The following is a 23472-nucleotide window of genomic DNA, read 5'->3' on the forward strand; positions in this document are numbered from 1 at the left end:
CCTCTGCTCAACGGTATCTAGTCTGTCGGCGTGCTTGTCCAGTCTATGCTGGAGTTGGTCGACTTTGGAATAGAGGGAGTCTAGTTTGCTCCCCAGGCCTCCTATTCCAGCCTTGAGGTCCAGCAGGATTTCTCTAACATCAAGTTCTTGTGGCTCTCCGACTTCATGGGGCTGTTCTTGATTGGGTGATTGTGGTCTGCTGGTTGAGGCGGTTGCTTTGGCGGAGGAACAACCTTCAAAGTTTAATTTCCTCTGTGATCTATCATTTTTCCCCATCTTTGAGGTGAATATGGATGGCGGGATGCCTGGAGGGTGACGTGTGATGCGCCTGAGGGGGTTCAGCTGTATGCACGCAGAGTGTTCTGGTAACTAGAGGGCTAGGGGGGCCTCTGGCCCAGATTCGTTTTTGCACTGTTGCCTCAGGCTGGGTTGGAGGGGGAGTGAACGCCTATGAATTCAGAGTAGATGCGCCGATTAGTTAGGCTGTCCTTAGATTGCGCTCTGTTCTGGGCTAGGCTCAGGTGCTGGGGGTGCGACTGTACCAAATGTCTGATCTGGCCTTCCGATATTAGGCGCGAGATCTTAGATGTCTTGGGGCTGGTGAGATGACTACTTGCAGGTCCCTCGCTTTATAGATGTAACATTACCGGGTCTCCGCCGTGAGGTTATCGACCGGCCGCCAGGGTGGTAGGCCGTGTTGTCCGCCTCAGCCTGCCGTGCACCCTGGGCGGGGTTGGCGACCACGGGTGGGCACCGCGCCGGAGGCGGGGACCACCACCGCCCGATAGACTGCTCCACTAAACCCCTTCAGCCCTAGGGCCCGCAGGGCCTCAGAAATCACCAGCCGGTGGTCACGGGGGCTCCGGATGCTAGGCAGACCTGTCGCGGGCTCCCTCGACTGCGGTGGGGGCGCAGGGCGCTCGTACCTGGATTCCTGCTGTGCTTCCACCGCGCCCTCCGCTGCGTCGCCCACGCCGTCAGCGAGACCCGCCGGCTCTTCTGACACTTGTCGGTCGCAGCCGCTCTCTCTTGCCGGCTCCCTCCGATCCACTAGGAGCTACGGCGGCGTGCGATGGGCGGTTTGGCTGTCCTCAACGAGCGCCGCGGAGACACGATCATCCGCTCCACCCCGCGTTGCGGGGGTTCCGACGAGGCGCGGGCAGCGGCTCCTGTGGGTGTGACCGGATCAGCTTTCCCGTGTGTATCAATACGCTGCGGCCCCAGCGAGGCCGCGCTCACCGGGCAGCCGAAGGGAGGAGGGCAGAAGAAATAAAAGCAGGAGCTTATGCAGAAACGCCACAGCCGTCAATAACTGAAGATTGAAAACTGTGTGGATGCCACGGAACACACGATTCTTCAGGATCTTTTAGGGAGCTCCACGGAGCTCACAGGGAGGCCGCCATCTTGGACGGCTCTCTAGCGCCCTCTCTAAATAGTCTAGTTTAAAGTAAACCTGTTCTTGTCTCAACTGATTTTCTTTCCTATTTCACGGCTTCATTTTACTCAAATCGACCCCTTTTCTATCTTGCATATCTCATCCAGTTTTTTAGCTAGAGACCTGCTTTCACTTTTGTCTTGTCCCTGTGATATATATCTTCCCCCAGCCCAAAACCCCACTCCAAATCAGATTATTTCACCCGTTTTTATAAAAACCGCTTGGGTAATTTAAAGCGGGAATTGAGAAAATGCAACTTTCCAATGTGTCATTCGGCTGCAGCATGTTTTAACTTTCCACTCATTTTCGAATTGTATGCTTCTTGTTGATCCATTGTCTTGTGATTGCTAGTGTTTATGCATTCCTGCCATTGTGAGAAATCATATTTGCCTCACACATTTAACCGTACATTAATTATTTATTTGTCCATTTCCGAGTGTCATTTCATGCCATTGCAAAGGGTTTAAAACCTCTTATTTTGTGAGGGAAGGTCGGATTTTGATTCTGTCCCTTATTCCTGACCACCTGCTGCTTCTTTCTATCTTCTCAGAATTTGATTAATTGTGGGTTGAGGGAACATTGCAGGGGGAAACCTTAACTTGGGTGCTATCTATCCTAATTCAAAAGTGCTCCTATTCATTTGTGTGTTGTATATGTTTTACTAGAAGGTTAATGAAGTGTATTACTTCCATTTTCATTGTAATTATCACCATATTGGTGATTTCTGCCCCATGTAAAAAAATTGTATGATTTAATTTGATTTTAAAAATAAATTAACATTGTAATTTCACCCACCGGCCTGGTTCATGGCCCTTTGTGACCCGGTGTTTGAAAAAGGGGGTGTGATACGAGTTGTGTAACATCTCAAATTGAATCCGCCTAAAATATAGAGAAAGGCATCTCAGTTGTGCGCTACATACTAGGCTGTGACCAAGGTGTGTGTCGCCCGATTGAAATCCTTAACACTACACTCCAGATGCAATGCAAACAGCTCAAGACATAAAATATCAATATAAAACAGAACGACTACAAATGTATAAACTGGAATGGTCCCTACAACCAGAAGCAGATAGAGCAGTACCTGACATCCCAATTTGGATGTTTGCAGATGCACTATACTGTGATGGAAGTGTTGTTCCTGCAGTTGGGACATCCTCTGCTGCCCGTGCTGCTTAAAAGGGTGATTCAACCATCACAATGAGTCTGAACACCAGGATACCCATGTTAAGCGGAAATCAATCATATTGTGCCTCCTTTTGATTTATATTGGCCTAAGCCTAGTCGCTCTATGGGGAAAACCGCGTTGCAAAGTTCCGATTTTGGATCGACTTCGCCGCCATTTTAGAATCGTCTGCCATTTTGATTTCTGTTCGTATGTTCTCTGTTCTAAAATGGTGGACTGTGTTTTCAACTTGCAACAAAGCTCCGGACCTTTGAGTTCTGTGAATGGTTAGACTGTCCAAGGGCCGACTTTTTACACTAGGTAATGAGGCCTTGTACTACACATGAACTGTTGTCCTAGCATTGTCTATGCTAACAAGCCTCATCCACGAATACACATCTGGAACAATGTAAAGCAAACTCTGAGCGTGGTCATAGGCTGAACTCGATTGAATGCAACTTGTAAAGGGAGCTTGCTGTATGGTTTGGGAGCATACGTTGTCATTGTATCACTGTGGAAATACAAACATGTATAATCCTTTGTAAAATATTATGTGAACCGAATGTGAACTAGGCACGAACTCTAGACCGTGGATTATTAACGCAAAGAGGGGCTGGACAATATTGCTCAAAACTGGATAAAAGCACAAATGTTTAGATGCCCAGCACTCTCTCTCCTCTCTTTGACAGGCTGGTACTTATTGCGGGGTGTTGAGAGCCAGATAGCTATCTGTGTTTCTTTGTAACTGTACAGAATAAAGATCTGTGAATCTTTTTAGCTCGTGATTGGTGTATTTCCTTTTGTGGTACTCAGCCTCGATATTTTCTCATTCTTACACCCAAAAACAATATTTTGGGGATACATCAGTTGCAGGTTGGTGAGTTAGAAGACCTCCTCTTTGCACTAAAATAAATCGATCCACATACGCTTACTCTAATTGTGTCTGATTCAGACTATGTAGTGCAAGGTTATAATTGTGACTTTTAATGGTGGCAAGCCAACTCCTTCAGAGATTCCAAAGGCAAGCCAATTATTCAAAATAAATGTTGCAGAAAGTGTGCAACATCAAAAAGGCTAGACCTCTCATCTGGGTTATGCACACAAAAGCAGACAGAAACGATTCTGTGCACAGTGCAGGCAATGCCCTTGCTGACCAGTCTGCAAGACAGCAGACTGTACAAAAAGTGGCCGCGGCATTAACACGATCAGCAACCTACATAGATGAGGACATAAAAGCCTTCCGGATGCAAACAGTCCTAACCCACCAGAGTTCTCCACTACTTATAGCTACGCTGTAAAAAGAATACAGTGATAGTCACTATACCTAGGTCAAAAAGAGGCCATGTTGTCTGGGTACTACCAAACAAGCATTATAGATTAAAATTAATCCTTGCAGCACATGCAGTGTAGCTACAACCCACTTTGAGCTTACAGATACTAGACAGCTCTTGTATGATAGGCATTGGTGGCCAGGGCTTAATAAAGAAGTACACAGTACATAGATAATTGCTCCATATGTTTACAAACAACAGTGGACAGTTCCAGAAAACCACCAGTAAGCACACTAACAAGTGCAACAGTGCCTTTTGAATACATGTATATGGACCATCTAGTTCCATTGACACCCGTCAACAAGTACAAATACTTGGTCTTCATGGTAGGCTTGTGCACAAGATTCACTTGGCTAATTCTCCAGAGGAAAGCTGATTGTAAGGAAGTCATAAAGAGTTTGCTGTCCTTAGTAGCTATGACAGCACCGAAATTACTCCAAGCTGACAATGGACCAGACTTTTCAGGCAAAGCCTTAAGAGAGGTCCTGTCAAGCTGGGGTCGTACTCTGCAGTTCTCTAATCCATTTTGCCCACCAGCTAGTGGCATTGTAGGGAGAGCCAATGGGATATTAAAGCAAGCCTTTGCTAAATGCACCCTTTATTCTGGGGGTAATTAGGTGAATCATGTTCCTATAGTGCAGCGTGGCATAAATGACCTACTTCGTCCTTATCAATGTGAGGGTAAAACACCTTATCAGCTGCTGTTTGGCGGTCCTATGTATATGCCTGACTTACGCAATCCTTGTAGTTCTCTCACCAGGCCACACCAGCTGCTTCTCATAAATCTCCCGAGAGACTCCATCCATGGTGAAGAAGCATTTCCACAGCAGCAAGACAAAGACAAGTCACAGTGGGGACTACGCCCTAGCGAATATCCATGATAAAGAAGCACTTGATCCATGCCACAGACCTCCTGTGGGTACTAAAACGTATTGGCTCAAGAACAGCAGTTCTGCCAGCCCTGCCTCCTAAGAAAGGTACACGTCAAGTGTTTGTCGACAACCTTAAACCAGCTCCAGATGGTTACGTCCCTGTTTCCGAGGGAGGAGACTCTTTATCTTGAACAACCTGACAAGCAGGCAAAAATAGAAGAACATGAGAGGTTGACAATTGCTCCAGAAACCGCCACATCCTATGGGAATATGTCTATTTTTCCAGGAACAAATGAGCCAGAAATAAGGTCAAGCGTGAGGTCCATCGTGAAGATTAGCTTTTTTTGCCATCCAAAGTGAAAACCTGCTAATTATTTGTTGGAGCAGTGATCCTGTTCTATACTTTGCTGTGGATATGTCTTTTCATTGTTTTTTTCTTATTAACTTCGGGACATTTTTTAATCCCAAAGGGGATCCCAATGATCAGCCGACAGTTGAACATTTCAACCTTAGATGCAGCACATACTCCAAACCCAGTACACACGAGGGAGGTGCGGGAAGCTGATGTGGGAGGAGTCTCTACACAAATAAGCATATACCCATTAGAGTTAGGGCAATTCTGGACACGCCAGTATAAAACATTCAGTGGGCCTAGTATGCAACTCCAGGTACATACACTATCAGTGATAGATGAATCTAGGCTAGTGACCCCTAAGGTGCACATCACAGACATCCAAAGGGTCCTGTTGTGATCCAACATAGAAGCTTTTGCTCAAGGAGCACTATTAGATCATGAAGATGATCTAGAAAAGTTAGATTACATGGCAGACCATGTATGTTTTGCGAAATATGTTGACACCTTTCTTTTCTATAAGCGAAAACCAATGCACTGTTTAGACAGAACCCACTGGGAGCATTGTCCTCTTACTTATCTGAACTCACCACTAGAGTTTAAGGCACAATTCCCTTCCGCACCAAAACCCCAGGTAAAGGGAGAGCGAATAGCACACAATGGATATATATTCCCCCCACCTCCTACAGATGGCCTTTTTATGTGGTTGACACATTCTGTGGTGTATGCTAAAACATGCTAAGCCACAATGACAGAGGAAACAAGGCAATAAACAGTCCCTTTTAAAACGTCATGTGGGGTGAATCTTGCCAAGCATATGGAACAGACACTCTAGATGTAGCATGTAGTAGTCCACATTTGATGTATTTCCTCAATCACACTCATTATGCTGTAATGTGTAGCTCCACCTATTTACCCACATTTCCAGATTGGAATGCCAAAGAGGGTGGCTTTTGGTGGACAACTAAACAACTTAACAAAGCAATAAAGGAAGGTAATCATGAACATATTACAAATGCCTCAGCCAGTCAGGTAGATTGGAACCTTGGTGGCAATGAATGTCATAAAAGGCACAAAGGTGTAAGCTTGGGCTTCACAAAACCTTTCACAAACCTATGCTATTTCCATAGGCAAAGCATGTCAACTAATGGCAAAGGAAGCACCTCTAAGTGACGTTGTTAGCTAAATAGACACAGGGGGAAGGTTAGGCAATTGGTCAGAAATCCTATACAGGATAGGTCATGTAGAAAAAGCTAGGAACAAAAGGCAGGCAAAAGAAGCTGAACTCACATGGAAGAAAGCTGCCCTCGAAAGCCAAGGACTTTCTGAACTGCCCATAGAGATGAGACATTTTGCAGCTGATGAAAACTTTGTTGCATTGCAGCAGGGAATCTACAAGCTGAGAGATGTGGTAGTGGATATGGTGCAGATTATCCAAGAAGACTTGGAATGTTTACAAGGTGAACAACAAGCAATGGTTGAGCTTCTGAATATCACATACTTTCTGGACACAGTGTCTACAGGGATTAAAGACTGGTCTATCATCACAGGGCCAGGACAAGGGAAATAATTAAACCTATCAAGACAAGCTGAAAGAAAGGCCATTTCAGAGTCTGCACACACTCTGCTAAGTACAATACAAAAGACATTCTATGGAATATTGGCGTGGGATACAGACTTTATGTCATGGACACTGCATGGGATCCTGAACATTCCTCTGCCAACAGAAACACCTGTTGTGTGAATAATTGCAGTCCTGGGGCACCATGCACCAAGTAGACAAGCAATGGATACTCACCATCTGTGAGGTCCCCAATACCCATGCCTTTGTGACCCATGAGGACTCTACAGTACAACTGAAGGACTGTGTGGGAACACCCCATACAAGATGTCAGGACATGTCTTTGGAACAAAGAATAAGTGTCTAACTCTAGAGACACTTCCATCCCCTGCACACCATCAAAGCTGAAAAATGAGTCAAGAAGATTTCTGTAGAGTCAAAGTATATATATTTTTTCTTGTAAAAAATGAGAAAGTTAACAAATCAAAATACAAAGATATCATATATCACATTCTTAAAATAACTAAGAAAATTAGCAAAGTTGATTATCGCCCCAAAGGAGGTCAGAGTAAAATTTGATGTAACTAAGTTCCATGCTCTATGCGTTTCGGGGTGACGACCGCCTCTTCAGGAGCAAAAAGTCTGTAAAGATATATATACAAAGAAAACCTATCAGTATTTTATATATCACATAGTGAACAAACTGTAATCCGTTGTTCTATGTCTATGTCTATGATCAGTCCATATGAGCAGAATTCAAACTCAACCAAATGTATGCTAGTGCAATTGGAATGGAATCCTTCAGTAGCAAAGTTCTATTAACGGATCTTACATCATGCAGTTTAACGCTTCATGCTGTGGTGTGACTGTGGAGATTGGCAGCTTGACCACTGTCTCAAAGGTGGTAAAATGTTGCAAAATCATTCTTCATCCACCAGTGCGGACTGAGCTGGTGCTATTGAATTGGCCTGAGGTGAAGCTAACACCTTTGAAGTTCCCACTGTTGTCACTGGGACTGGTATACCTCCTGGTTAGGAAGATAAACATCACTAGCACCACAGAGATTTTCGTGAATGCATCAAACAGGGCACTTTAGTTGGCTAAGGTCCTACTGAAGAGAACACCAGACTGGCCAAAGGAGATTCAAGCCCTACTGGACTATCTCCACTGCAACAAATGGAAGCTCCATCCTGGGGTCCATTATGAACTGGCTGACAAATACAGTTTTTTCCTTCAATCCATTGAAACATATTCTGTACTACTTTGGAAACATAGGCTCAGGGATCCCACCTGTGTCCTACATCCTTGCAGCTGGGTTCATCCTGATCATCTTTTTGTTTTATCATGACAAGTAAAAGAGAACTTGTTCAATGCAGTAACGCTGTATCCTGACTAACAGATGAGAAGTGTTTGGAACCTTTTGTGTGAAGAAAATCCACCCATCACAGATTCATCAGTGACCATTAGTGACTGAAGATTGTCTGCTGACCAGTACCTGCTGCCGCCAGCTCTTCCCAAGAATATACACTTTTATGTTTTAGATTTAGTAACCAGCGAAGATCCTGAATGAACACGTTTTAGCAAATAAGTATTAAGTACTGTTTTACTTGCTCGTTTGTCTCTTCACTCTTATTTCCATGACTCTCAATATGCCACTATGGCTTGTTCTATAGCTCATGGGGCAGGGGGTAAGGGGGGTGATGTGTAACCTCATTTATAACCATACCTAGGCCATGCATAAGGGCACGATATTTGAGCTATAGTCCCAAGCTGTCGATTCAAGTGCAAAGGCATATTTGTTAAACACAAGCAATGCCTCAGGAAGTCCCTTTTAATTACATTACATTTGGGCGAGGCTAAGTGAAAGAGTTCATAATCGTGCATTGAACAGAGAATTGTGTTTGTTTGGGAGTCTGGGATGGGCGCCAAGTGACCTTGTTATTAGAACACTGTAGGTGCATAGTGTAAACAAACCCTCTGATTGCACACCAGGCTTTCGGGAATGAGCTCCAAGTGTCCTTGTTATTAGAACATTATGGCTGCTTCTTGTAAATAAAACTGAATAACAGTTATTTAAGAAAACTGCATTTAAGGAACTACAACACTGCATTTCCCACAGAGCCTTTTAAAGTGTGTAAAAGGTGCTGTAGCCTTGCTCATGATACAAACACGCTTTTTAATTCCCTAGGAAGATGCTGCCCACTGATACTGGCCTTTGTAGCTAGTGAAAGTGTGTGAAAGGTGCGTCAGCCTTGTTCTCAACCCAAACAAACGTTTTACTTCACAGGAAAGATGTGGAGCAGTGATGCTGAGCCAGGGGGCTGAATTGCTTTTTGTTTAACTAACTTAAAGCTGCTGACAGATAGATATGCTAGTAGTAGATGTAAACAGTGGGAGCCCAAAGAGTATAAAAAATACTTTGTTTGGAAGCCAGAGGAGATTTTGGCTTTGCACAGACTGGACAGGAGTTGGTAAGAAGATGGAAGGCTGGAAGATAGAGAAGCACTGGGCCCATTAATCTCTATGCAGAGGGGAGTGGTTGAAATCCCTCTGTTTTCCTGGATCGATTTTAAATCCAACAAACCATATTTTTGACTGTTCTAAGGCATTTGAGTCCCCAGAGGTCTCTGCCTATTGACCTTTGAGGAGAAATATTGATTTTGATTGAGCTGTATGGTGAATATTTTTGCTTCTCTCCCCAACCCCCCAAGGAATATTAGTTCACTATCTATGAACAGATCTTGGTCAATCCCAATTGACATTAACTCTTTTTAAAGCATGTTTTCTACTTTTCTGCATTTTTGGAAAAAAAGATCATGATGTTTTAATGTGTGGCTTTTTTGGGTCATTTTTCCAGGATTGTAGACCGTCCAAGGCATCCAGTCTCCATTTCCAGCCCTCTCATCTCCCTACCTTCTACAGATAGTGAGTATGGGAGTTGTTTATACCCTTCCTTGGTATCACATTGACAAAGGTATTGAGGTATTGAAAGGGGAAGTGCTTTGAGGTGCTTTGAGGTGCTTCTAGGTTCTTCTATGAAGATTGCCTAGCAAGATTTGATGAGGTTGCCTAGCAAGACCTGGTGAGGCAGCTAGTTGGTTTTTGAGGTGACTATGTTATCCTGGAGAAGGTGGATCAGTCTTAAGTCTTGAATAGATGTAGGGGCAATGAAAAGGATGCCTGCATAAGGACCATTATGGTAGTAATGTTTCTTACTTATTTCTCATATTAAAAGATTGACGTTATACATGCAAGAGAAAGAAGCATTCATTGAGTGTTTATTATTGAGTGTTTTGTCAAGAAGCATTTTAACATGAACATTAAGAGTGTGGCATCTTTTTAAATGTATTGTGTATTGATGTGCTATATGTGATACATGTCTTTTGATACACCTATGGAGGGTTACTGGAAGATATAAGAAATGGACTATCAATATAAAATAAGGTGACATTAGTAAACCTCTCCTCCGCAGATGAAAGAGAACAGTCGCCTACTGCAGGGGTTATTTTGCCTACTCTCTTTACTGGTGCACAGTGACAGGTATATGCTCTGCCCTACCTCTATTCATACCACAGCCCCTGCTGGGCGGGGGGGTCTTGTACACTCCCTTGCGGGTGAAGGAGGGGCTCTGGAGATAGGGGCTACAAGAATCATATCACAGAGGCCACAGTAAAAGCCCATGGCTGGTGGGCCCCAATTAAACATATGGGTGCAACATGTACAGTCTATTTACCAAGTGGGGTTGAGTGGGCACAGCTTAGTTTATCAAGGGTTTTTCAAATAGTTCTTGTACTGTATCTTTCAGTTATTTGGTCCTGTCACCAGATGACACCCCATGTGCACAATGATGTGATACATAACAACTTTTGAATCATAATTCTTTTTTTTCAATATTTGTAAAAAAATACTACAATAGGAATTAGAAAGAAATCCAAGTGGGCATCCACACAGGTCCTTCCAGCTGTCTCGGGCATTATACCTAGACAAAAACTTTGCAACATGTACAGTGGCCATGGTCCAAGGCCATGTCTAGAGGGCACCAAAGCAACCTAATGGTACCAATGGCCATGACACAGGGCCATGGCTAGTGAGCCGTGTAGAAACCTATTTGTGCAACATGTTCAGTGTTCATGGCCCAATGTCATGGCTAGCGGACTCAGAAGAAACCTATTAGTTAACATGTATAGTGTCCACGGCACTAGACGTGGCCACTGACCATGGTTAGTGGGCCCCAAAGAAACCTATTGGTGTAACGTGTACAGTGGTCATGGCTGAAAGCCATGGCTAGTGGCCCCAAAGAAACCTATAACGAAATATTTACAGTGGCCACAGCTGAAAGCGGAGTCCACTGGCCATGGCCCAAAGCCTTGGCTAATGGGACCCAAAGAAGCCTATTGTTGCAACATGTAAAGTGTACATGGCCAAAGGCAATGGACCCCAAAGAAACAAAACCATTGAAATTCATTGAAAACACTTTAGTCAGGAGAGAGTTAAGGTGATCATATTTAACATGAAAAATACAACACAACAAACCCCCTGAAATTTGGCAATCACATTTCGAGCAAGTCCACCTTAACTATGTACCACTTGTTGGGCATCGTATGACCACACTGATGACATCACTAATTACATCATAAACAACATCACTGATGACCTCACTGATGATGCCACTAATTACATCATTCATGATGTCACAGAGGTACCTGATTTTATTAATTACATTTTGGAATACAGTAACTCTGTTTATTAACATAACATATATGTACATAGTTCATACTTACACAGTACAATGTATTCTGGCCTTGTTTCTTTAAATGTAATGCACAGTATTTTTTGTGATTATTTTTTACAAAACGTGTCATTCAGAAAATAATGTGTTCATGTAATTTTATAACAGTGATGAGAATTGTAAATTTAAATGTGAACATTGACTATTTTCATAACACTTACTATTAAACATATTTCTACTTCTATCTATACTTATTTTTTTAATTACTAGATATACTTATTATATTATGTTTGAAATACCTAATATTGATTTACCAGAATCAGGTACTTTCCGTGCAATTAAGTATTGTAATTGTTTTATTATTGGTATAACGTTACATATTTTTATTTTAAAGCTTATAAGTTGATAAGTACTACACATGAATGCTACACATGTACTCGTATCATGTATCTGTGTCAGTGTATTGTTCCATGTCATGTTGTTATTATTGCTAAGTGTAATACAATGAAATATGAATCAAAAGAGGTCAACACAAATATTCTAATTTATTTGATCCGTAATGTTATATTTAATGTAATTATTGATCTCATCAGTGATGTCATTTATAGTGTAATTAGTGATGTCAACAGTAATGTCATCTGTAATGTTATCAAAGTGGTCATTCTCTGTGCAAGTATGGCCAGATATGTGATGTCGTCAGTGATGTCATCATTGACTTTTGTGATGTCATCTTTGATTTCCTGGGTGTTAGTCTTAGCAGTGCACGGTGGTGGTGCAAGTTATGGTTGCTTAGTTTACCATAACTTGCGAATTTCTGAGGTTTTTCGTTTTTTGCTTGTAACCATAACGTCCCTTTTAACAAAGTTTTTTCATTGAATTTCATGGGTTTTTATTAGTGCAACTTAATCATAACGTCCCTTTAACAAAGTTTTTTCATTGATATATGTACAAATATGCCTGTCATGTTGAACAAGCAATGACTCATCCACCTCATCCCCTATTTCTTTCTGGGGAGAGAGGGGGGTGGGTGGGGGAGCCTGACGAGGTGAGGCTGCCCATTATCTTAGACGTTGCTGATTTTTTGGACTGTTGAGTCCAATGTTACATTGAAAATTGGAAATCAATAACCTTTCATAAGCTGTCACTAAACAGAAGTGTTACTTTTTATTCACAGAATAGACGCATCCTTTTATTTGGCATAGCACCAATAATTTTGAAGGAAATAGCCCCCCCCCACACACACATGCACCCTATAAAATCAACATTTTGAAAAAACTCACAATTGAAGCTAGCTTGTTGATCTCTGAAGCACACTCGTCTAAAGTGCTTGTACTACAATGGTCATTCTTCCAGTATCATTTTCTACCATGACCTCAGTTTATCTCTAAAACCAATTAAAACATAAGGGCAAAAATCCATCCCAGCAAAATCATTTTATTTATTTAGATATGTGTATACGTGCTAGCCTTAAATAATAATTACACACAAAAGGCAAACGGAGGTCAAGGAGAAAAGAGTCAAATGGCAAGATTTTAGAGCATTTCTTTGATGCAAGTACATCTGGGAATCCAGTATTCACTATCCCTGACATTTTCTTTAACAGGGCTTCTGGGAGATCCGAACCGTGCCACCCAGGATGCTTATGTCCTGATGGCAAATTCACAATGCGAGATGGAGGAGTGGATCAAGGCCATCAAGCGTGCAGCCGGAACACCATCAGGAGGTAATGAGGAGGCCCGCCACATCTTCTCTTATAGCTTTCCTGCACAGGGGAGGAATTGGGCCAGAACAAGACAGAGCTGCGCAAAAACAGTCTTGTCAGAGCGCCACTCTGTGCAGATAGGAGGCCCAAAACCCCCAAAGTTGAGGAAACTCTCTGCCTCTGACTACATTGAGTCTCCTGAACACCACATTCTGCAAGCCACATTCAGGGGCAGATAACTTTCTCAATTTGGGGAGTGGGGAGGTTTGTTTACAGCACACATTGCATATCACCACTCAGCTGCATGCATAGAGATATAGAGTGCCAGACAGAGTATTTATATGTGCACAGTTGAAACATGATATGCAACAACTGCTTTTGAAAGTCGTTTTTAGCTTAATAGCCCAAACTCAATCAATGAAACCACCCAACGCTGTATATATGTCTCATGCTTTGCACACATTTTACTATCAGGGTGACTATGCTGACAGAGGAAATGAGCAACATGCCAGGTGTTCATTGCATGCTCAGAATGAATGAACGAACGAACGAACGAACGAACGAACGAACGAACGAAAGAACGAACGAACGAACGAACGAACGAACGAACGAACGAACGAACGTTTGAATTACTAGCACAGACATGTCCAATAAATTGGTGGTTATTCTTAGGTTCCTAAAATGCACTTTGTTTTTATGCAAAGCAGTCAGCATCCTATATTCAGGGCACACACATCAATCGAAATTAATCTGTGTCCCCCAGTGCCAGCCACACACCGGACCATCTGCCACCCCACTCGCAAAGGGGTGGAGTTCCCCCAGTACATTTTACCATTGCCAGCACTGTTCCTGCCACATCACCATTCATACGTGTATTTATTACTGTGATTGTATTGGGGTCAAAGGCTGTGCGATCTTTCTTTTGTGACCGCTTGAGGAGTTCAATAGTTGTATGCTGTCACTACCGTCAACATCATGGGATCATATGTCATGTGAGGCCACTCCACTACTCATATGACTTTGACAAAATAAAACCAGCATGTTCCCCTTTTGTCATCCACAAAGTGTATTACGTTGTACTCCCAGAAACCATGTACGATCTAATAGGAGATTTAGCATGGAGCACTAGCAATGTCCTTCTCTGTACCCTTCCTATCTGTGCAACGGTTTCACTTTTGCACAGAAAAAATATTTCTAGCAGCCTGAGCAAGAAAATGAACCAAATAGTTTGTTTTCTAAGCTTGCTGGGGAGATTCCCTTTTTAAACAAGACCCCTGGCAGACTAATGGAAGCATTACACAATTCGTTTAGTTGAAAGGTGAGAAAAAGTTCAATAAAGTAAGAGAATATCCACCTTTCAGGTTCCACAAAATTACGAAAGAACTTCTTTAAATATAGCAATACAAACAATGTCTTGTGAATGTTGCCAGACATAATGTGGCAGCCATTGTTGCTTTGCACACTAAATTTTGCATTAGAAAGCTACATGTAGCCACACTTCACTCTCCACTGTAGCTATAAGGGCTACACCTGCATGGAGCCTATTCCATGGGGCAAGTACACACGGGTTGAGTGCCTAGCCTAAAAAGGCACCCACGTGGTCTAATTCTGTGACTTCATACTACCCCTACTGAACACTGGAAAATAATAAAACCATAAAGCCAACAATATGTTTAACAAATATTGCTTACATCTACCAATAAGCAAAACGTGTTTTGTTTGCAAGATTCTAAATTAAAAAAAAAATGGAAATGTATAAAGATGAATACTATGAAGCACAACAGGCAGAGATGGGTGAGCTTCTTAATGTGTTTATTTGAGAATACACGCAGCGACCCCAAGCACAGCTTCCTCACTCCAGCCCTGTCTCTCCAACGGCCTTTACCAGACCCCAGAGCTTAATTTCCCTATACACATTCCATGCTTGCATTCCATGTTCCAAGACACTGTATAACACATCTCCAATCCTTTACTCAACACAACCTCCTTCTCACAACCGCAACCAAATTCAGTTTCCACACCTGACCCCCTCTCACTCTCACTGCACCATTCATCCCACCCTCACACCATCACACCCTTAACCTGCAAGGTTCGGAATACAACACACCACCCTTTCTTCTAACCACACCTTTCTTGATCCTCACCCAATCTCCACACTAAATCACAACACCATCTTTCCTCTCTTCTCATTCTCCTTCAACACCCACATCTTCTTTCTTTTACTCAATGTACTCCTCATTTCTTCCACCACATGATCTGATTCTCTTGCCCTTCCCAGCCAAGGTGGAGCCACTTTCATATTAGCTTTCTGGCCCCTAATCAATTCAAAAGGGCTAACACCCATGACAGCATATGGTGACATACGTAGTGCATACATCCTCTCCTGCACAGCTACTATCCTATCTTTGCCACAGGTACCTGCCATCCGGGTAGCATCCATGATACATCTATTTGTCCTTTCCACCATGCCATTACACTCCAGGTGGTATAATGCTGTCTTCTTGTTTCTTATCATACACCTCTTCAAGTATTCCTTGAAATAGCCACCACTGCTTCTCTCGCAAACACCTCCTGTATACGTTCGTCCACCATTTCTCCACAGGTCCCTCTCACAATTTCATACTCGGTCCACCGAGACAGCAAGTCGATTAGCACAATAATGAATTTTCCTCGTCGTCCTCCAATTTCTATTGGCTCTAGGATATCCATAGCCAAGTTGTCCCAAACCTTCTCAGGTATGCTAACTTTCACCAAGGTTTGCATCCTAGCAAATTCCCCTTTTCGCACCTTAACACATTCCTCTCCTTATCGTGATAAAATACAGGCCATCAATACTCTCCTCTCAACACCGCTTTTGAATGAGAGACTCCCACATGTCCCTCATCTGCCAAATCAACAATTCTATTCCAGATCGATAAAGGAACAACACAATGCTCCCAATAATACAAAAAACCTCGTGCCAAAGACAATTCATTACAAACCTCCCAAAAGTGCCTTTTATACTGATTTAGCCTCCACTTACTCTGCCATTCGGGTTCCACATAACTTTTAACACACACTAAGGCTTCATAATTGCTCATAGCATCCAACCACTCCTCCAAACTCCCTATGCCATCATGGTTTACATAAACCATGTCCGGAATGTCCACTACACTCTCTTCTTCTATTTGATCTCTCAACCTTGATAAATGATCTGGCAACCCGTTCTCATGACCTGGGATGACCTCCACACAAAACTTGTGTCTCTGCATCCTTGTCACCCAGCTTGCCACCCGTCTCGACACTTTACTCAGACCTTTTGATTCAACAATACTCTCTAAAGGTTTATGATCAGTCCGTATAACAAACTCCACACCCCACACAAACTTGTGAAACTTTACTACAGCCTAATGTCATGCCCAGGCCTCTTTTTCCAAAACGAAATAGTTCTCTGTGGCCCTCTCAACACCCCGGATGCATGAGCTATAATCTCTTCTCCTCCCTCCACGTTTAACTGTGATAAAACCGCTCCCATACCACTATCCCATGCAAGCTGTCCTATGCAAGAGGCAAATTCCTGAAGTGTCCAGTCAATCGCTGCAAGCTCTCTCCAATTTGATGAGTGGGAGGCCTCTTCCACTGACCTCCTCCCCTGCCACTTCTCTTGGCCCAAAGCAGCTTCCCACCTGAGCAAACTGGCATACTTCATTATCAGTACTGGATCCTCTGGGCAAATCACTCATCCTATTGTTGTTGTGTGCCCTCTCAACCACCGGGCTAAAGCCATGGCCACTGTCGCCGACATCGGAATATGCTCCTTGTATTGCTATTCTTGTGGATTCCAAAGATGCAACAGATGGGAGACCAAAGGTTTCCGAAGTAGCTCTGCTGGCATAGACAGACACTGCAAGTTCGCCATGCACTCGCAACCATTGGCGAGTGTTCAGAGCTGGGCTAACCAGAAGAGTCATCACCTGCATCCTCATTTTCTGTGCCCGATGCAGCAGTAGAAAAACTTTGTTCTGGGAGGAGTTGAAGATCACCCCAATTAAATGTATTCACTGGGACAGCGCAAGTTGAGACTTCTTGTAGTTGATCCCCCATCCGTGTGCTTTCAGCAAGGTGCAGACAGTCCTTACAGCTACTGTTGTTTGGGCTGCCAAGGGCCCATGAAAGTGCCAGTCCTCTATGTAGGGGTGAACTGCTATCCCCTGTTCATGAAGCAATCCCACTAAAGTGACAAGTACCTTTGTAAACATCCTTGGGGCCATTTTGAGACCAAATGGCAGAGCCACAAACTGAAGGTGCCCCTCCCCCACCACGAACTGCCGGAATTGATGGTGACCTGCAAATATAGGGATGTGAAAGTAAGAATCCTTTAGGTATATTGTCAACATGATGGTCTCAGGATTGCACACATGGTCTGGACAGACACCATCCAAAAGGTGGTATTCTGGATATAGGTGTTGAACTCCTTCATGTCCAAGACATTTCGGAACTTGCCAGATGGCTTTGGCACCAGAAACATGATTGAGGAGTAACCCTGATTCCGGCACCACTGCACCGTTTTCAACAAGGTACCTCACTCCTTGACTAAAAGCCCATCGTGTGGCAGGGAAACCCCAGGATTGGAGTAGACTTTAGTACATGCAATGGTTGTTTCTTCCAGAAGTCCATCCTCTAGCCAGCCCTCACTATGTTGAGTCTTTCAGAGCAGTCTGTACCTACTTCCGCCACTCTCCACACTACTGCAAAGTCTGTCAATAAGCTCTGGGTGTTATAAGTGGCATAAGTGGATGCTCTTAACGAAAGATTAGTGGCAGCATAAGCTCTTTTCAATGCGTTTTCCATCTTCTTATTAATCTGGTTATCAGGCGCTGCATCCTCTGAGGATAATGCAGGATACCCTGAAAAGTTGGCAGGAGGGAATCAATCTTAATAGTCGCTGTGTATTCACTGTCAAAATGTTTCAAAGGGTACATTTTTTTTACCAGGAACACAGGCACTCCCGTCTTGTCTGTTCCACCCATTCCCTGTTCAAAGCTTCAATCATTTCAGGCAGAATTGGAAGGCCTGTTTTAGGCAGGGACTTCAATTGCTTGATCCTGGCATCAGTTGATGATGATGGCCCATCATCCCCCATGTCCAGGTTATTGCAGATATAGTCCATGATTTCCCCCCTCCAGAGGATCCTCCTCCTGGTCAGGCACCAGAAATTCTCCTGTCCCTTCATCCATCTCAAGCCTCTTGGGGGGGGGAGAGCACCCACCCCAGCAGGCTGGGAAAAACGCTTTTTGAATGCATGTCATGACTCTTCTCCCACTGACAATCAAGGGTTGGTGCAGGCGCAGGAGGGGGACAGTGCCTGTGTGTTCTTTTCCTATGTCGGTCAGGCGACCTGGAGCCCTCATGAACTGTAGATGTAGGCATGACAGTAACCACGAGCACTCTTTCAAACTGAATCAGCAACAGTCACACTTCAGCACACAACGCGACTCATCTGTCTTCAAAGGCGCAGTGGTGCTGGTTGCTAGGCGACCAGTCTCTGCATCATGCACCGGAACCACATCCTGCAACCTATTAGGTCCAACAACTCCACTGGGGCCAACCTTACGCCCACTCCGCAGGGCGACTTTCATTCGGTGGCCAGGCCTGCTCTGCGAGAAGGCTTAGCCACCCCATCCCCCACAGACCACAGGATGGTTCACATCTGGGTCTGTCAAAGAAAGACAACAAAACAGGATGTTTGTGGGGAGGGGTGGGAAAATATGGGTCCCCCATGTAGGGGCGGGGCATGCCGAGGTGGAAGTGCCTAAAAGATGTTGGCTATAGGAAAATGTCTGTCTGGTGCCGGTGGCTCAATGTGTATTGACTTGGACGAGGAAGACACGACGAAGAGGTAATGCACTTTTAGGGATTGAAATAATGTGAAGCCGTGGTCCTTGTCATGCGACCTCTGGATTGAATGCATGTACCAATATTCTTGTGAAGGCATCATATAATCACTCTCTAATTATGCTATATGTCTATATCTATCTTAATGCAGGTTTGTAAACACTGCCTTTCAACAAAGTCTCTACATGAGCACATTTGGTGAATATTTTATTGAAACCCTATTCATGTTGTAGACAGAGGTGCTAGATTTGTCATCTTAAAAGTATTCAGCATCAATATTCTGTTATAGAGCATTTTGAGGAAATAAAATGCTGAATCCATGGAATTCCATTGACGTGTCTTTAAACGTGATCAATATTGAGGTTAAGACTAAATGGAGAGTGTGACGGTCTCGACTAACAATTCCTAAAATGATGAGTTTAAGTTGAGTACATGTTTTATTTTTCCAAATATGTGTCAGAAGGTTGTGTAATTGCTCTTGTATACATGGAGTACATGATCCTATAATTGTATGAAACAAAGCATATTTTTACGGACAATTAAACAATGTTCTTTCTCATTTTTAAAAATCCATATAGTGCTTGTCATGTAAACTTGATGTGCCCTTTGCCGCAATACAATACATTCCAACTCGCTCATGCACCTCCCACACGCACACCTCTAAAAGAAAACGAACTCCACATCTCCAATCTCCCATCGGTGTGGCGCTTTATGCAAACTTTACTGCCCATGTGCACAATTATGCAATGCACTAGCACATTGTCTACTTTCATGCAACATAGGCACGGAATGTCACCCTCAATATGGTGCCTGGTACATAGTAATGTTCTGTGTTCCTGCCCATGTGTACTTGTTTTCGCTTCATCAACAGAACATTATTAGTGTAGAGGTTGGACAGTGAACCTTAAAAAAGGGGGCAATAATTGGAGCAGAGTTTGCAGCTCTGAACCAGTGCCCTCTTAATTGTTATCTGTTGTGGGGAATGACTTGAATTGACCAAAAATTGAAACAATAATTGAAATGTGCAGCAGTGATTTTAAACAGATTGCCTGAGTTGTACACCATGAACAAAAGAGCATTGGTACCCAGTACGTAGTCATGTACTGCACTGTGTCTAAGATTGTATCTGTTATGTTGTTATGTTATCAGGCTCTCAAACTGCACCAAATCACCACTATGGTGTTATCCGAGCACTTAGGCTCGTCCGAAGGTTGGCCTATTGTGCCCCCACCAGGATTTCCAGGTCCCATCTGTGAAAGAAAGAGATGAATTAGAGGGCGAGTTAGGGCTGAGGGGTGTAAAGGGGAGAGTGTAGGGGTGAGGCTTCCAGATGGCGAGTGTTTAAGAAAGTGAGTTGGTCCTGTTACATATAGGCCCTATGTAAATGTTGTAGCAGGATAATTGTGATGTGTTTGATGTGTTACCAATAGGCATGAAGGTGGAGTATTGTGATTATTTACCAAATCAAAATGGTGCATTGTATGTGTGAGTGTTTGTGTGGGTGTGTGGATTTGTGGGTGCGGGCTCTGAGATCTGCTTAAGTAGACAGTGTAGGCAAGAAAGCGCAATTGCCCTGATGCACCTTAAATTTTGCAAAGGACTAAACGCCAGAAACGTTTTTTCTGGGACTATGGGCACCAGGGGAGGTGTAATCAACTCTGTGTGTATAAAACCTCGAATGCCAGGAAGTGAAAGTGAAGGGGAGTGAAAAGACCATTGCTTTTATAAGTTCTGCTGGGACAGCCAAGTGCCATAAATGTAAAGGGATCGAAATAAGACCTTGAGCACCTCTTTATGCAGGATTCTTTCCTTATTGTGTTCCTGCTGTGTGAGCAGAGTGCCAGTTGTACTTTCAGGCTTCATTCATCTGTTGATGATACATTGATAATATCCCGCTGGAGAATTGCTCTGGGACACCCGAGTTTTGCCAAATCTGCAAAGGGTCTATTTGATATGGACCTCATCCAAGCATTGCTATCAGACAGCCTGGAAACTGTCCAGACGTGTAATTGTAGACCTGCTTAGTACCAGACTCTCATTTCTTAGGTTTCCTATTATGTACACAATACTCATATTTGTCAAGTAGAGAGGTTGTAATAGCAATTACGCCATCATTTATGGAAGCTATGACCATGTTTGAGGCTCATTTCTCTCATCAGATACAGAGATATTTATTTAGTGCTTCGATGTGTCGAGTATGCAATGGGTTATGCAGCACAAGGCCGAGATCCCTGGGCAATGTACATCTATCGAGAACTGGCGCAAGATTACTCATCCCTCCTTCCATTACATTACATTATCTTACTCGGCTTTTGATGCAAATGTTGAACTTCACGTAATTCCGCTTTTAAGGTGTCCGTCCTTTCTGCTATACTACGCTGATAGTGAGGTGTTACTTTTGAACCTGCAAGATGTCATTTTAAGACGTGTATGTGCTTTACATGTTGTTCTTTTACTCTTCTTTAAATGGGAATTTTGAACTTCATTGAATCAAACTATTTAAGGTGTCCTTCCTCATTTGTATAGATCGCTTATAGTTAGGAGCTACTTTGGACCTTTAAAATGTCATCATATGGAGTTTTATACTTGGTTGATGTGTTGTGTTAAATTATTGAACTTTAAATGAACATCTTGAACTTGCGCTACATTACACTTTCAAGTTATCATTCCTCACCATTATAGTCCGCTGATAGTGGGGGGCTCCTTTTTGTACCTTTAAAATGCCAATTAATAGAGTTTTATGTGCGTTTGTTATGTTACGGTACTCAGCTTTTCATGCAAATTTTGAGCTTCACTGAATCCCACTTGTAAGGTGTTCTTCCTTACCGCTATACTATGCAGATAGAGGGCTACTTTGGACCTTTAAAATGTCATCTTATAGAGTTTTATGTGGGGTTCATGTTATGTTGTGTTAAGTTACTCAACTTTAAATGGACATTTCGAACTTCACTGAATCCCGTTTTTAAGGTGTGCTTCCTCGCTGGTATACTCCGCTGATAGTGAGGGGCTTTAGCTGCCATCTCATGGAGTTGTATAGCTGTTGCTATGAAATATGGCACAGATTTTAATGCAACTTTTGAACTTCACCGAATCACACTTTTTAAGGTGCCCTTCTTCATTCGTATACAACGTAGATAGTGAGGGGCTACTTTTGAAGCTTTTAAATGTAATGGAGTTATATGTGGTTGTTGTTTTATGTTACTCAGCTTCTGATGCAAATTTAGAAATTCGGCGAATCTCATTTTTTGAGGTCTCTTTCCTCACTGCTATTCTCAGTTTGTAGGGCGTTGCATGTGTGTGCAGGCCTCATAACCAGTGCACTGGTATTGCAGCGGTTTGGAAACTCAATTTTGAAAAAGGGTGCAGTCTTGAGGGCTAGCTTTGAACCTCTCCATCTGTGCTATACATATTCTTTTCTGCTCTTTTCTGCTTCTTTCCTTTTTTTTTAGGACTGAGATGCAATGCTTAAGCAATATATAAGCCACCACAAAGCTGCCTATGAGAAAGCCAACTTCACCATAGCTACAGGGCTGCTATCGCCTATCCTGTAATATATATGAAACACAGCATGAAGGGCCCACTCCAGTTCTCACCTGGCAACTCATGTGGCGTTCTCCTTCTAGTGCTTTCAAGCCTCATGCTCTCATCAGGAAGGCAGAGGCAGTCCCAGGTGTTGATGATTCATTTATCATCCATTAGTGCAGGGAATTCTGGTCTTTGTAGTTGCAAATGCTAATTAATGTAGCAGCGTAACCTCAGTGGGGGCGACTGACAGTCTAGCATTCCTATGTGGGGATATCCCTCTGGACTCAGGTTCTCCCAAAGAGAAATAAAAAACAGGATAAAGGGCGAAGTCCCGTTCACAGTGCACCTGTCAACTAATGTGGTGTTCTCCTTCTAGCGCTTTCACCCCTCATGTTCTCACCAGGGAGGTAGAGGCAGTCCCAGATGTTGATGATTAAATCATCGTCCATTAGTGTGGGGCATTCTGGTCCTTGTAGTTGTAAGGTGCTGAGAACTGACACTCCTCCATTACTATAGTTGCTTAACCTCAGGGCTAGGGAACAATTGACAGTGCAGCATTCCTAAGTGTGTTAGAGTGACCCCGGTGCTGCCCCTATGGGGTCCGGTTCTCCCAAAACGAAATGAAACACAGGATGAAGGGTGCATTCCAGTTCTCATTATACCTGGCAACTCATGTGGTATTCTTCTTGTAGCACTTTCAAGCCTCATGCTTTCATCAGTAAGGCAGTCTCAGGTGTTGATGATTAATCACCCATCAGTGCAGGGAATTCTGGTTCTCGTAGTTGTAGGGTGCTGACAACTGACACCCCCCAGCCCCCCTTCACTGTAGTAGTTTAACCTCTTTTTTGGGGGGAGGGGGCTGACTGTGGGGCATTCCTAAGTGGGGTAGGTATATTAAGCCAGTACTCTCTTTCTGTGGCAAAAGGTAC

At 43.3% G+C, this 23472-nt stretch overlaps 1 protein-coding gene across 1 annotated transcript in view; it reads left to right on the forward strand.

Annotated features, from left to right (window-relative positions):
- Window positions 1-23472, forward strand: part of ARHGAP25 (Rho GTPase activating protein 25) — a 624418-nt gene that overhangs the window by 317986 nt on the left and 282960 nt on the right. Inside the window, exon 4 of the mRNA XM_069618880.1 lies at window positions 13046-13165. Within this exon, the coding sequence (XP_069474981.1) occupies window positions 13046-13165 (120 nt within the window). The remainder of the gene's footprint in view (window positions 1-13045; window positions 13166-23472) is intronic.

Source organism: Ambystoma mexicanum, chromosome 10, assembly GCF_040938575.1.
Source record: "Ambystoma mexicanum isolate Mex_15411 chromosome 10, UKY_AmexF1_1, whole genome shotgun sequence".
NCBI lineage: Eukaryota > Metazoa > Chordata > Amphibia > Caudata > Ambystomatidae > Ambystoma > Ambystoma mexicanum.